This window comes from Rattus norvegicus, chromosome 10 (assembly GCF_036323735.1).
Source record: "Rattus norvegicus strain BN/NHsdMcwi chromosome 10, GRCr8, whole genome shotgun sequence".
Taxonomy (NCBI): Eukaryota; Metazoa; Chordata; class Mammalia; order Rodentia; family Muridae; genus Rattus; species Rattus norvegicus.
Window position 1 is genome coordinate 84,136,281 of NC_086028.1, and position 15,599 is coordinate 84,151,879.

The window sequence follows — 15,599 nt, forward strand, 5'->3', positions numbered from 1 at the left end:
CATGCACACAGACACACACAGACACACACACACACACACACACACACACACACACACGATCTTTTAAAGCATTTTTTTAAAGATGTATTTATTTTATTCATGCAAGTTCTCTTCAGACACAGCAGAAGAGGGCATCGGATCCCATTACAGATGGTTGGGAGCCACCATGTGGTTGCTGGGAATTGAACTCAGGACCTCTGGAAGAACAGACGGTGCTCTTAACCTCTGAGCCATCTCTCCAGCCCTTTTAAAGCATTTTTATGAGTAGAATCTATCTCTAAGACTTCAGGCCCCAGGGTTGGGGATTTAGCTCAGTGGTAGAGCACTTGCCTAGCAAGCACAAGGCCCTGGGTTCGGTCCCCAGCTCGGGGGGGGTGGGGGGGGGAGAAAAAAAAAAGACTTCAGGCCCCAGGACTCAGAACCTCCCCCTCCTGATCCACCTCCTTGCTCATTTCCTCCACACAGCAAGAACTCATGACCGGCTGTCAAAAGCGGCTTCATAGTTATCCGTCTTCCCCATTCTTAACATCCTCTGAAACCTTCCCGTCTATTGGGTTGCTTGCTCTCTGCTGACTTGTCTCCTTGTGATGTAAACTTAACAGAGGGATGAGCTAACATCTCCGCCATCCAGAAGGGTAACCTCTTTGTTTGGAAGGACAAACAAGAAAGCTGGTCTGTTTACTCCCTTTACCGTTCCCACGCACCCCAAGTCCTCAGTGTCACGTGAGTTCATCACTAAGTTTATCCCTGTGCTCATTCAAAAGTCCTGTTCCCTGTCCCCCAGCCCTGAGGGGTGGGACAAGGGGACCACTTAGATGAACAGGTCCAGGTGTGCGCCCGAAAACTGGAGCACACATTTCTATTGGGCAAGTGACTATTTAACACAGAGAGTCATTTGCCACAAAGATAAATAAATAGGCATACCAGCAAGGTGGCTTAACGGGTAAACCCCTTGCTGCCTCACGACCTGACTTCAATTGCCAGACCCCACATGGTGGAAAGAGAGAACTTCTGAAAGTTTGTCCTCTGCCTTCCACAGGTACATCGTGGTAAAAGTGCCCTCCCACACTGAATAAGTAAATAAATGTAATTTTGTAAAGATATGCAGGGCTGGAGAGATGGCTCAGTGGTTAAGATCACTGACCACTCTTCCAGAGGACACAGGTTCAACTCCCAACACCTACATGGCAGCTCACAACTGTCTAACTCCAGTTCCAGGGGATTCAGCACTCTCACACAGACACACATGCAAGCAAAACACCCATGCACATAAAATAAAATTTAAAAAAAAAAGGGGGGGTGTTGTGGATTTAGCTCAGTGGTAGAGCGCTTGCCTAGCAAGCACAAGGCCCTGGGTTCGGTTCCCAGCTCTGGAAAAAAAACAAAAAAAAAAAAAAATTGCTCCCTGGAGCCTCTGCCGCTGAGGCTCTGCCCTCACCCTTCATCCCCTCAGTGCACTGGAGAACAGAATGCAGACTGTCGACTTTCTCTAAAGGTCTCTGTGACACATCCATCAACCCCTGTTGTCTCCATTTAGAAAAGATGGTGGTGATGGTGATGATAGTGGTGGTGGTGATGCTGATGCTGATGGTGAAGATGGTGGTGGTGCTGCTGCTGCTGGTGATGCTGTGATGGTGACAGTGAAATGTTGTTGTCACATGCCACAGCCCCCTTGTGGAGGTCAGTAGACAACTTTCTTCCACCTTTACCTGATTTCCAGGAACAGAACTGGTGGGTCCTCAGGCTTTTGGCAGCATCTTTATCTATGGACTCATCTTATTTCCAGGTTGTTTTGAGCTTTGGAGAGAGCAGCATGCTCTCACACCATAGCCTAGGCTGACCTCTAACTAATAGTTCTCTGGGCCTAAGTGCTGGGGTTACTGGAGGGGAACATCGTGCCTGACGGGGTATAGTACTGTCTCAGTTAGGGCTTTATTGCTGTGAAGAGACACCATGACCAAGGCAAACATTTATTGGGGCTTACAGTTTCAGAGGTTCAGTCCATTATCATGGTGGGAAGCATGGCATCTTACAGGCAGACAAAGGGCTGAAGAAGCCAAGAGTCAGAGTGAGTTTCAGGACATCCAGGGCAATACGGAAAAACCTTGTTTTAAAAAAATGAAACGGGGTTGGGGATTTAGCTCAATGGTAGAGCGCTTGCCTAGCAAGCGCAAGGCCCTGGGTTTGGTCCCCAGCTCAAAAAAAAAAAAAAAGAACAAAAAAAAAAAAAAATGAAACAAGAGCTGGAGAGATGGCTCAGTGGTTAAGAGCACTGACTGCTCTTCCAGAGGTCCTGAGTTCAAATCCCAGCATCCACAACCATCTGTAATGGGATCTGATAGCCTCTTCTGGTGTGTCTGAAAACAGCTACAGTGTACTTATATATAATAAATAAATCCTTTTTTTTAAAGAAGCTTATGTTTAAAAAACAAAACAAAGCAGTTATGGGGAAGGGAGAATGAGAACACACACTTTAGCACGCTTGTGAGGTCAGAGAAAACCATGTGGGACTCAGGTCTCTCCTTCTACTATGGGATCCACGGATCAAACTTGTGTCTTCATACTTGGCAGCAAGCACCTTTACTCCAACCTTTAGTCATCTCACCACTCAACTTTTTTTTTTTTGAGACAGAGTCTTTTTATGTAGTTCTGTCTGTCCTGGAACTTGCTAGGTAGACCAGGCTGACCTTGAACTCAGAGATCTGCCTCCTTAGTGCTGAGATTAAAGTTGTGTGGCCCTCCATTACATTCCTGAGCTGGTGTTTGTCTGCTTGCTTGCTTGCTTGCTTGCTTGCTTGCTTGCTTGCTTGCTTGCTTGATTTTTCGAGAAACAGTTTCCCTGTGTATCCCTGTTTGTCCTGGAACTCACTCTGTAAACCAGGTTGAGCCTCAAACTCACAGAAACCCACCTGTCTCTGCTTCCTGAGTGCTGGGATAAAAGGTGTGCACCATCACGCTGGGCCTGTTGGGTGTTTCAACAGTCCTATATGTACTGGCCCTGAGCAGTATACAACGTGGACTCCTCTTATTACATTTGACTAATTCTACACAAATACACACTACCCCACACTCCCAAGCTACAGAGATGGTATGTCTTAAATTCAAAACTAGCCAAAAAATTTGACAAGGAAGTTCGGATGCCCTAGGGGTTGAGCTCAGTTTATCGTAAGCCCAACAGCCTAACTACACCTCCACAGGCTACTTTTCTTTCTGGTGCTGGAAGCATCTGGCGGGCGTTGAGAGCACGAGCCTGGCGGATTTCATTGGGGACCTGACCCGTGAAAACTGGGAGAGTTTGACAGGGGGGAGACCGCCCGGCAACTCATGACGTCATCCTCATCTGCGCTCTGATAGGTCCTACCTACTTACGTTTTAGCGTCTGTTGTAACCCAGTTTGAAGTCTAAAGGGACCTCTCGCGGACATTCGAAGATATGCACTCGAGAGGAAGATAAAATCACCACTCTCAAGGCCCACAAATTCCTGTAGGCTCCTTCCACTTCCTAGAAGATCCGTCTTCATCGATTCCTGCAGACTCCTCCCACTTCCTAGAAGATCCGCCTTCATCTTGCACCTCGGCTGTTGATTTCTTTTCCCTTCCTGGACTCGGCCATCTGCTTGTCCTACCTGGCATTTCCCAGAAGCCCCAGCGCCGGGAAGGAGTTTGCAGCTGCTCGGTCATCGTGCGGCCCGACGCGAGCCCGCGCTGGTGTGCAGGCCCGGCTCTGTGCCTGGTCTCTGGTGTGAGGGTTTACGCGAGGCCCCTGCTTCGGTCCCCGGACTAGGCCGCAACCCCGGGCTCCATGAAGCAGGAGGGCTCGGCGCGGCGCCGAGGCGCCGACAAGGCAAAGCCGCCGCCGGGAGGGGAACAAGAACCGCCGCCGCCGGCCCCCCAGGATGTGGAGATGAAAGAGGAGGCAGCAGCTGGGAGCGGCTCCGCGGGGGAAGGAGACGGCAAGGCAGCTGCGACCGAGCACTCCCAGCGAGAGTTGGACACTGTCACCTTAGAAGGTACGGGATCCCAGGTCGGGGTCGTGCCGCGATCACTGGTGACAGCGGCCACGGTGATTCGACTTCTCCCTGGGACCTCTGCGTAACCTCCACCTACCTCGGTTCCGTGTGTTTGGTCAGTGGGGCTGGGGTCAGAAGTGCCCGTTCAACCACACTGACTCTCTGGACCCCAGCCCATGACCGAACCAGTTCTCCAGTCTGCGGACTGTTCTCCTCACACTCCCTCGCCTCATCTGGGGTTGCATTTTAGTTTCGCTGAGTTTTTTCTTCAGTCCTTCCCACTGATCTACTCCATCCGACCGATTCTAGCGCCTGTTATTGATATGTAGAAATCAGCATCTGTATTTGTGTCTAAAGAAGCCAGGGTAACATTACATTGGCCCCTTAGCTTAAGAGTTAAAAAAAACAGAAAAGGTTCTGTAGCTCTAGCCTCCTTTAGTAAACTCCCTCGGAGAGCCATTTCTACCTTGTATTCCTTACTTCTGTAATTGAAGCATCTAAACTGTCCCGGTGCACCTTTTCTCTCTCTCAAAGTTCTTACCCCTCCTTTCCTAAAGAGTTCAAGCACATATACACTTTTACTTCTGAATCAACCTCCCCACCCCTTTGTTTTTTAGTTTATAATGCTTACCTGTGACCCCAACTACTATAAACCAACACCATCCTCATCTTCTTTCTTCCAGAGGCCCATTCTCAGGTTCCTATTGTCCCCTTGTCCCGTTTAAGTTGCTGTTTTGCTTTTTCCACTTGGTATATCTTGTCCATGTTTGAATTGGGTGCGGTGAGACGTCGGGAGTGAGGGGGTCTTCTGTAGCTCGTTCTTCTCTCTCTGTCTGCCTTTCTGTGTCTGTCTCCTTCTTTCAACTGCATGAGAAACTACTTTAAAACATGGAGATAGGCCATGTTATGCCCTGAGTGGTACTTTTGAAGATGTAGGTATGGACCGCATCAACTCCATTCTAAAGTTGGCAACAAGGTCTGTATACAGTAAAGGTCTTCGTACCTGAAATAAAAGTTGCCAGTGGCAAGAGATGTCACTCGGCAGCGCCTGAGTGTGTGTGCATGTGGTAAACATTTCATCGTGGTTTGTATTCACTGTAGAAATTTTGGAACAGGTGAGAATTTTAAAATAACAGGGAGAAAATTTCGACTAGGGTTAACATGTTTCCCTGTGTACTTTCAAACTGTTCCATAATTGAAATCACTCAAGTACATAGTTTGGATCAGGGTATTAGTATGTAAAGATATTGTCTTTTTTTTTGTCTTCATTTAATACGTCCATAAACATAGGGGTCAATTTATTCAAGAGGCATTTGTTGACTACTTAGTATAGTGATGGAGATTTTAAACTCCAGAATCTGTTACCTTGCTTGTGCAGGTGAGTTAATCGCATTCGCTGTTTCCTTGGGTTATTGTGAACATGGTATAAATGCATGGTGAGCCCTCCACACATAGTCGCTGTAACTGTAATAATTACTATTACCCATTGTTAAGTGGGAAATGTAACCAAGAGACGGTCAGTTAATTGCATTCTCTTAATTGCTGCACATTTAAAGTTTTTTTTAAGTAGTTTTGGAGTCATCACTATTCCAAGGTTTTTAATCTACTTTTGTAATTACTTAAATGTAGCTTCCAGGAATTTATATACCTAAGTCAAAAAGGGTAAACACATCTAAATTTAAATTTGTGTGTATACGAGTGTGAGTATTTTAGCTTCGTGGTTGTAAACGTGTGTAGTGTCCACAAAGGCCAGAAGAGGTCATCTGATCCTCTGGAACTGTAGTTAGGGACAGGTGTGAGCCACCATGTGGGTGCTGGGAGTGGGACCTCTGCACAGAGCAGCTAGTGCTCTTAACCACTGAGCCATCTCCGCAGGCCCCAGTTCTAAAGTCTTTTATGTTGTCCTAAAATCTGATCTACAGTATAAAGGTTATTTTCCCTACTGTTTATTATTAGCAATAAATATTGCTAATTTACTAGTATAAAATGTTTCCGTTTCAGATCTTTGAATGCTACTGAAGTACATTTCTGTCTCTCAGCGCTTTGCTGTCCCTGGTTATGCGCACGCCCACTTTTGTTTTGAAGTTATAGCAGTAATTTCTCTCACCCAGTTACATCAATTCTTTGTGAAATGAGATGTGAATCTGGTCATATTGTTCCACGTTTCTTTTCAGAAGTCTTTTTTGTAGTTACATTTCCAGTGTGTCTGTCTCTGAGATTTCTCCATTATTTACAAAGTCCATGTTTTAAGCTCTAGTGACTCTCCCCGTGTTTCTTCTACTTTGCCTCTCAACTTTTCTAGGCCTTTCTGCTATCCTCTACCCTGTCCCCTGCCCAGCCAGCTTTCTCCTTGTTTGCTGGTTATGTCTGAAAATTGGTGTGCCGCATCCCTAAGTATTGGTTAGCCCTATTGGGCTGGGAGGAGTAAATGCCCAAGCTACCCCTTGGTAAGACACTCTGTGGAAATGTTCCTCAGAGTGCTGGAGAAACCTGAGGAATTGCAGGTAACATCTTTTTCTCTCTGGTCCTCTGCAGACATCAAAGAGCATGTGAGACAGCTAGAGAAGGCTGTTTCCGGCAAGGAGCCTCGGTTCGTGCTGAGGGCACTGCGGATGCTGCCATCCACGTCACGACGCCTCAACCACTATGTTCTGTATAAGGCCGTGCATGGCTTCTTCACCTCCAATAACGCCACTCGAGATTTCTTGCTACCCTTCCTAGAAGAAGTGAGTGGGGCTAGGTTCAGGGGTGTCTGATAGGATTTGCAGTGATCTTGAGTGTGGTGGCTTCATCCTTAAGTCAAGACGACTTCTGTGAAACTATTGAAATCATTGTTATTGTATTCTGTCATTAGCGTCTTGGCACTCCAGGAAAAGGACTGTGTTAATTTTGTATCCTCAGCATCAGGCAGACTCTCTGTGTATTAGGACACACCCAAGAGTGCCCAGTAAACTCATGTTGATTGCTCTGTCCTCCCCCAGCCCATGGACACAGAGGCCGACCTACAGTTCCGTCCTCGCACAGGAAAAGCTGCGTCGGCGCCCCTCCTGCCTGAGGTGGAAGCCTATCTCCAGCTGCTCATGGTCATCTTCCTGATGAACAGCAAGCGCTACAAAGAGGTACCCAGGATGCAGTGGGACTGACTAGCAAGCCCCAGGGGCTCTGGAGGAGATTATCTGGGGTGAAGAAGTAGAGGGATCACTGTGGACTCTTTTGCCTCCCATCTTCCCAAGCCAGCGTGGTGGTGCGCACCTGCGACCGCATAGCTCAGAGGCTGGGACAGAATACAAATTCAAGACCAGCCGGGGCTGCATACTGAGATCATGTCTCAGATATGCACACAATAAACTTTCATAGACCTGCAAGACAGCCGGGCAGTGATGGCACCTGCCTTTAATCCCAGAGCTTGGGAAGCTGCCACAGTCATAGTAATATAGGGCACAAGCATATACAGATAACAGTAGTGATTTTTCAAAATTATATCTTTTTTATTGGTTATTTTATTTGCATTTCAAGTGTTATCCCGCTTCCTGGTTTTCCCTCCACAAATCCCCTCCCCCCTCAAAGTTATATTTTTAAAAAGCCAACTCTGTGAGCTTGGAGAGGTGGGTCAGCTGTTAGGAGCACTGGCTGCTGTTGCAGAGGACCCAGGTTTGATCCCTGCACCCATGTGGCAGCTCAGGGCCATAACTCCAGCTCCAGGGCATCCAACATTCTCTCCTAGTATAAGCACCAAGCAGGCATGTAGTGCACTTGACATAATTCTGGCAAAACACTCATACAAGTAAGAAAAAAATAAAATGAAAACTCTCCCCTCTGGCCTGAAGCATGTCCAGTAAGGGACAGTGGATGCTTACCCTACTCTGCCTCTCGCCAGAGTGGGCCATCTTGCTTGACGGTTAACTACAGGACATGCAGAAATGACAGGTCCTGCTGGGCAGTTGTGGCGCATGCCTTTAGTCCCGGCACTGGTAGAGGCAGGTGAATCTCTGAGTTCCAGGCCAGCCTGGTCTACAAAGCGATTTCTGGGACAGCCAAGGCTACACTGAGAAACCCTGTCTCAAAAAAACCAAGCAAAGACAGGAGCCTCTCTCCTGCTGTTTTGTTCTTTTTCACCACACTGTCTTTTCTAGGTACAATTTATTTTTTACTGAATACAGCTGGGTTTCCTGTATATCACAGAAGGTTATGTAGCCATCAGCACTCATTCCAAGGACATGTCCTTGTTCTAGCACAAACACCAAGCTTGCCGTCGGTCATTTGCCACAATTTACCCACAAACCACCAGGTTGATTGCTGTCTCTTTGGAAGATTCAACCCTTGCACTTAATACAGAGTTTAAAGATTATGCACGGGTGATGGGGTAGCATGGGCCAGTGGGCATGCCGTTCTGCGTTGTTGTTTAACTGAAGGTGGAGCCTAGGATGTCATGGGTGCTAGTTCTGGGCTTGGCCTGTTGTTGTTTTGTTTTGTTTCAGTGTTTTACTGTATGACCCAAGCTGGCCTGAGACTTGCTGCTTTCACATTTTTATAACTGGCTAATATTCTAATGAATATTCTTACTTTGTTTATTGTCACTATTTTTTTGTTTAGTTTTGTTTGTTTTTTTCGACCTTGTCTCACTCTGGCCCAGCCCTCTGGATCTTCCCTCCTCATCCTCCCAAGAACAGGGTCACAGGCCTGTGGCACCACCGTGGTTATTTATGCTTTCTTCAGCTACCAAGAAATCCTGGGATTTGAGCGTTCGTCTGTAGGCCTTTGCGTGCAGGTGTTTCCACGTCTCTTGGATACACACCTAGGGACAGAGTTGTGGCTTATGATATTCCTCTGTGACTTTTGGGGGACTTACAGTTTGTTCTCTTTTGCCTCCCGACCCTTGCCAGGCACAGAAAATCTCTGACGACCTGATGCAGAAGATCAGCACTCAGAACCGCCGAGCCCTGGACCTCGTAGCTGCAAAGTGTTACTATTACCACGCCCGGGTCTACGAGTTCCTGGACAAGCTGGATGTGGTGCGCAGGTACGGGTCCTCAAGGTCTCCATGGTGTCAGAGGCCTGGTCATCCCTTCTGCAGAGGTGTGGGTCTGGAGAGAGAGAGGAACTGGTGTGTGTGTAAGGGTCTATGTCAGTCACTGTTCTGTTGCTGTGAAGAGACACCATCACCAGGTCTCCTTATGAAGATAAACATGTCACTGGGGGCTTGCCAACATTACCATGGCGACATGTGCAGGCTGGAGCAATAGCGAGGAGCTGCGTCCTTAGCTGAGGGGTCTGGGGCTGTCGTGGGCTTTTGAAACCTCCATGACATACTTCCTCCAACAAGGCCACACCTTCTAGTCGTGCCCCTCCTGGTGACTAAGCACTGAACCACCTGAGCCTAATGAGTGTTCAGGTCAGTCCACCCCAGGCCCCGCAAGGAACAAGGGTGATAGGCAACAAGCCCTGAGCTGCAGGAGTGGCAGCTCTGGGTAAACAGTGGGCTAGGCGCTGGGCTCTAAAGAGCTGTCCCTGGCTCTTTCTGTCACCCCACAGGAAGAGAGAATTGTAGGTGAATTAGAGCTGGAAGGAGAGCTAAGAATATTTTGGCCTTCTGTTCAAAACCTGCTACTGCCACTCCCATCCCTAGCCCTGCCCCTGCACCCCTGACCCTGCACCCCTGACCCTGCACCCCTGACCCTGCACCCCTGACCCTGCCCCTGTACCCCTGACCCTGACCCTGCACCCCTGACCCTGCACCCCTGACCCTGACCCTGCACCCCTGACCCTGCACCCCTGACCCTGCCCTTACGTCCAGGGCCTGTTGATGGCTCAGCAGGTAAAGACACTGCTGCTGAGTTTGAGGACCTGAGTTCGAACCCTAGGACGTAGGCTGGGCTGCGGACTGCGAGGACAACCCTTGCACAGTGTCCTGTATACACACTGTGGCTCTTGTGTGCGGACATAAACCTGATGTAAAGAGAGAACCAGGCTAGAGAGACAGCCCGGCTGCTCAAGGCTCAGGCTCACACCCAAAGCACAAGGGGAAGCAAGGCCACCATTCTTTCCTCCTGCATCCCTGCCCCGCTTCCCCTGATGTCCTCCTGGCTTCTGCTGCTGCCTGCCCTGCCTAAGCCACATTTTTTAGCCTAAGCACAAGTTTTGTCCTCTCTAGAACAGCGCCAGACCATAACGAATGTTGGTTAGGAAGCTCAGAGTTGTGTTTGGGTCTTTTATTGTTTGTTTTGAGACAGGGTCTCTCTGTAACTCTGGCTGTCCTAGGACTAACAAGTAGACAAGGCTGGCCTCAGACTCACAGGGGCCCATCTACCTCTGCTTCCTGGGTACTAGGATTAAAGGTGTGCCACACCACACTTTAGTTTGTTTATTTTGGGGGCAGGATCACTATGTCCCCTTGGCTGGCCACTCTTTGTGGACCAGGCTATCCTTACACTCACAGAGGCTTTCCTGCCTCTGCCTCCCAGGTGCCGGGATTAACGGTGTGAACACCAAGCCTGACCTTGGTTTAAGAGTTTGACGTCCCTCTGCCTTTCCCTCTCACAGCTTCTTGCATGCCCGGCTCCGGACAGCCACCCTCCGGCACGATGCTGACGGACAGGCTACCCTTTTGAACCTTTTGCTTCGGAATTACCTACATTACAGCTTGTATGACCAGGCTGAGAAGCTAGTGTCCAAGTCTGTGTTCCCCGAACAGGCTAACAACAATGAGTGGGCCAGGTACCTCTACTACACAGGTAAGCAGGGGTCCCCACCCACAAAGCAGGGATGGCTCAGGCTCCGTGGTGCGGACTGGTCGGGGTTGGTCCATTTGGTAGAGACGGTCCTCACTCAGATAGGCCCGTGAGGGACCAGCTAACAGCTTGGGCCGATGAGCACAATCTAGACTGCACATGGGATAATATGCAAATCATCAGGCCAGTGAGAGATGACAGCATTCTGAAGCACAGCGTTTGCCCAAAGAGGGGTAGCGGGTCATGGTGGGTCACACCCCTCTTTTGACCCACTCTCCTCTCCTGCACCCCAGGGCGAATCAAGGCTATCCAACTGGAGTACTCTGAAGCCCGGAGAACGATGACCAATGCCCTTCGAAAGGCACCACAGCACACAGCAGTTGGCTTCAAACAGACGGTAGGCCACGGTTCACCTGTGCCCCCTCGTGCTTGTCGGCTACCCTAAGGTCTGCTTCCCTGCCATGGAGCCGGAGCGTCTTGACCCCTATGTGCTGAGGCTGCTCCAGCGCCCCTGCCCCTTGTGTTCAGATGAGCCTGGCGTGTTCCTGAGTCCCAGCACTGACCAGTTCTTCTGGCATGGCCCTGGCCTGCCTGGACAAGTTCTGGCTTTTCCTTGTCCCCTCAGTGTCTGTCTGGATGAGTGTTGTCTATGACCAGGAGACTTAGAAAGTCTCCTAACCATGAAGCTGAGGGGCCCTAGCCTATGTGCCTGCCTCAGCCTGGTATCAGCCTCCATTGCTCCCTTGTCAGGGTGGGTGAGCATGCTCAGTGACGAATCAGAGGGCTGGAGAGCGTGGGATTTCTGTTCAGAAGCTCAGAGTGGGCCAACTTGGTTTTAAAAGTCACTAAGCAGCAGGAGTGGTGGCACCCAGTAATCCATGTAGTTGAGAGGCTGACACAGCAAGGTAGCAAGTAGAGGCCAGCCTGGGCTACATAGTGTAAGACTCTGTCCAGAACAACAAAAAACACTGCAGACACAGATAAAGAAATAGTGTGTCACATGCTGGTGCATCTCCATGGGGTGAGTCCCGTATCTCAAATAAGACGTAAGGGGGCAAGTTTCCTTACAGGAGTATCTGGGGCAGAATGAAGCAGAGTTGGTCCAGGGTCTTGGCCAGTGTTGAGTGATGAGGAAGCTTGGGATGATGGAAGGGGAATGTGTGTGTTTAAGGAGGGACTTGTGTGGGGTGGTGTGTCCCCCCGCACCCCCAAAGCTTATTAAAATAGTTATAGCTGGTCATGGCGGGGACACATAGCTGTACACCTAGGCACTCAGGAAGCCACTCCAGCCTATAATTTCTTTACTCTCTTACTTTTTGGTGTGTGTGTGTGTGTGTGTGTGTGTGTGTGTGTGTGTGTGTGTGTGTGTCCAAAGCCTAGGGTGTCCTAGAACTCACTATGTAGCTAGGCTGGCCTCAAACTCACAGAGATCTGCCTGCCTCTGCTTCCCAAGTGCTAGGATTAAGGGTGTGTGCCACCACCACCCAGACCTTATTTTCTTCAAGATCTACTTTTGTTTAAATGTGTGGGTGTCTGTCTGCCAGTGTGTGCCATGGGTGTGTGGTTTCCCACAAAGAGGGTGTCAGACCTGCTTGAGCTGCAGTTGCAGGCAGTTGTGAGCTGTCGTGTGTGTTCTGGAGACTAAACTCCTGTCCTCTGCAAACCTTAACTGCTGAGTCTCCCTTTTCCTGTGTTTAGTTTCTGTGTCGTTTGTGCCTGCTAACTGTGTGTGCATCCCAGCCTGCCTCCCTCGTCCTCCGTATGCCTGAGATCACAGCCCATTCACTGTTTTTCCCTTTCCCGTGTCTGTGCGCCCTGCCCACTGTGCTCCATGTCGTACCCTGTGCAGGTGCACAAGCTTCTGATTGTGGTGGAGCTGCTGCTGGGGGAGATCCCAGACCGCCTGCAGTTCCGTCAGCCCTCCCTAAAGCGCTCTCTCATGCCCTACTTCCTTCTCACCCAAGGTAAGGCTGATCTCCCAGAACCCTGCTCTGTGGTCTGATGTGTGTGTCCATTTACATCAATAAACCACTCCTGTCCCCACACAGCTGTTAGGACAGGAAATCTTGCCAAGTTCAACCAAGTCCTGGATCAGTTTGGGGAGAAGTTTCAAACAGATGGGACCTACACCCTAATTATCCGACTGCGACACAATGTGATTAAGACAGGTATGGGTTTGGGTCTGACCAGGATGCAGACGCTTTTCTTTCTCACACAGGCAGCCTCATGGGTCGGTGGGTGGTGACCTGTCCATGTCCTTGAGACCATCACTGTTCCCCCTCCCAGGTGTGCGTATGATCAGCCTGTCCTATTCCCGTATCTCCCTGGCGGACATCGCCCAGAAGCTGCAGCTGGACAGCCCAGAAGATGCAGAGTTCATTGTCGCCAAGGTGGGGTTTGCAGTGGCCAAGGTTGTGACCTTCCTGCCTGTTAGAGGGGGCGGGAGTAGGAGGGAACTTGCCAGAGACCCAGCAGGAACCCAGTCTCATCAGGAAACGCCAGTAACCGTAGCAGAGCAGCTTGCCAGGGTGCAGACTGGGTCTGGCATGCGTGTTGGGGCAGAGGAGCTGACCAGCATGAGTCTGACAGGAGGTGACCTTTCCTCCCTTTGGGAGCCCACAGGCTATCCGGGATGGTGTGATTGAGGCCAGCATCAATCATGAGAAGGGATACGTCCAATCCAAAGAGATGATTGACATCTACTCCACCCGGGAACCTCAGCTGGCTTTCCACCAGCGCATCTCCTTCTGCCTGGACATCCACAACATGTCCGTCAAGGTGAGCAGTGGGCACAGGGACACAGGACTCGGCCAAGGCTCCATACCCTGGCCAGCAAGACTGTAGTGCCTTCCCCCGTAGCATGGCAGGAATGTCACCAAGAGGGAGCAAGCAGGGTGGCAAGTTTGCACAGTCCCCTCTCCTGAGTCTCTCTACCTGTGTGACATGTGAATTGCTCCCTGGCTGGCCTGCATCAGGAATTGCTGAGACTGAAGTGAGCGCTTGGCCAGGCTCGCCTGTGTGAAGTGAGAGAGATGGCCTTTAGTTCCGCAGGAGATTAAGCCCTTCTCCGCCTGATCACTGAGTTTGGTGCTGCTGCTCCCTCCTGGTCGTCTTCCTTCCCCCAGGAGCCAGGGTAGTGCTGTCTTCCTTAAATCTGGCAAAGCTCACTGTAGACATGTGAGGCTCTTCGAGATCCAGCTCTTTCTGTCCTCACTGTTAACATCTGGCAGTGTCAGAATCTGCTTCTAAACGAGTGTGATGCTGGTGCATGCCTTTAGTCTCAGCCCTCAGGGTGGAGGCAGGTGGATCTCAGTGAGTTCAAGGACAGCCCAGTCAGCCTAGTGAATTCCAGGACTCCCAGGGCTGTGCAGAGAGGTCCTGCCTTTGGATGGATGGATGGATGGATGGATGGATGGATGGATGGATGGATGGATGGATGGATGGATAATGGATGGATGGATGATGGATGGATGGATGGATGGATGGATGGATGGATGGATGGATGATGGATGGATGGATGGATGGATAATGGATGGATGGATGATGGATGGATGATGGATAGGATGGATGGATGGATGATGGGTGGATGGATGATGGATGGATGGATGATGGATGGATGGATGATGGATGGATGATGGATGGATGGATGATGGATGGATGATGGATGGATGGATGATTGATAGGATGGATGGATGGATGATGGATGGATGGATGGATGGATAATGGATGGATGGATGATGGATGGATGATGGATAGGATGGATGGATGGATGATGGGTGGATGGATGATGGATGGATGGATGATGGATGGATGGATGATGGATGGATGATGGATGGATGGATGATGGATGGATGATGGATGGATGGATGATTGATAGGATGGATGGATGGATGATGGATGGATGGATGGATGATGGATGGATGGATGATGGATGGATGGATGATGGATGGATGATGGATGGATGATGGATGGATGGATGATGGATGGATGGATGATGGATGGATGATTGATGGATGGTGGATGGATGATAGATGATGGATGGATGGATGATGGATGGATGGATGGATGGATGATGGATGGATGGATGATGGATGGATGGATGATGGATGGATGGATGATGGATGGGTGACCACTTCCAGCCTAGATAGGAGGGAAACCATGGCCCATTGTGTTCAGACCTTGGTGTCTGGGACATGTGAAGGCTCAGTGATGTCTGCTTCTCTTTCTTCACCTGCCATTTTCAGGCCATGCGCTTTCCCCCCAAATCCTACAACAAGGACCTGGAGTCTGCAGAGGTGAGCAAGAATCAAGGGTGGACCTTTTCAAAAGGGAAGCAGGGAGGGACCTGGAGAGCAGGGCAGCCCCTGCCTTGGTGGAGCCCTCAGCCCCTCTCCTCACAGGAACGGCGTGAGCGGGAGCAGCAGGACTTGGAGTTTGCCAAGGAGATGGCGGAGGATGACGACGACAGCTTCCCTTGAGCCAGGGCCTGGGGAGGGGTGGGCTGAGTGGAGACTGGCTTTTTGTCTTTTCCCTCAGAGGTCCCCTGCCCGGGAAACTGTTCTCCGCTTCCCACACACAGCTCACAGACTGCATATGTGCAGGGGTCAGGGATGCTGGGAGCCAACCGTCCCCTTCTTGCTACCGTGCCTCTCTGTAGCTGGTGACAGTACACTGTGGGCAGGAGAACGGGTGGCAGCCTCCTGGAGGCAGAGTCCTGCCTCATGGTGGTGTAGGCAGCAGGAGGGGACGGACAGAACCATGGATTAGGGTGTGGACTAGGGCCTGGAGTTGGGGCACATTGGGTTCTATGTTTTTGAAGCTTCAATTATGATTTTTAAACAATAAAAAGTTCTCCAAAACTC

At 50.0% G+C, this 15,599-nt stretch overlaps 1 protein-coding gene across 2 annotated transcripts; it reads left to right on the forward strand.

The window, feature by feature from the left end:
* The first annotated feature begins 2,968 nt into the window (after positions 1 to 2,968).
* Psmd3 (proteasome 26S subunit, non-ATPase 3) lies at positions 2,969 to 15,599 on the forward strand. 2 transcript variants are annotated; one of them, NM_001008281.1, is made up of 12 exons: positions 3,658 to 4,009; positions 6,545 to 6,735; positions 6,991 to 7,128; positions 8,893 to 9,029; positions 10,550 to 10,740; positions 11,031 to 11,134; positions 12,587 to 12,701; positions 12,786 to 12,905; positions 13,024 to 13,127; positions 13,360 to 13,515; positions 14,982 to 15,032; positions 15,138 to 15,599. In NM_001008281.1, the coding sequence occupies exons 1-12, from the start codon at positions 3,802 to 3,804 to the stop codon at positions 15,213 to 15,215; spliced, it is 1,593 nt and encodes a 530-aa protein (NP_001008282.1). In that variant the 5' UTR covers positions 3,658 to 3,801; the 3' UTR covers positions 15,216 to 15,599. The 2 variants fall into 2 exon arrangements, with proteins under 2 accessions (XP_006247334.1, NP_001008282.1); XM_006247272.4 differs by having other exon boundaries at positions 2,969 to 4,009; positions 14,982 to 15,596.

Excerpts from the sequence above, each read along its gene's own strand:
- Psmd3 (XM_006247272.4), top strand. The coding sequence starts at position 3,802 with ATGAAGCAGGAGGGCTCGGCGCGGCGCCGAGGCGCCGACAAGGCAAAG. Across the intron at positions 11,135-12,586 it reads CAGTTGGCTTCAAACAGACG|GTGCACAAGCTTCTGATTGT; the intron begins GTAGGCCACGGT and ends TACCCTGTGCAG. Across the intron at positions 12,906-13,023 it reads ACACAATGTGATTAAGACAG|GTGTGCGTATGATCAGCCTG; the intron begins GTATGGGTTTGG and ends TCCCCCTCCCAG.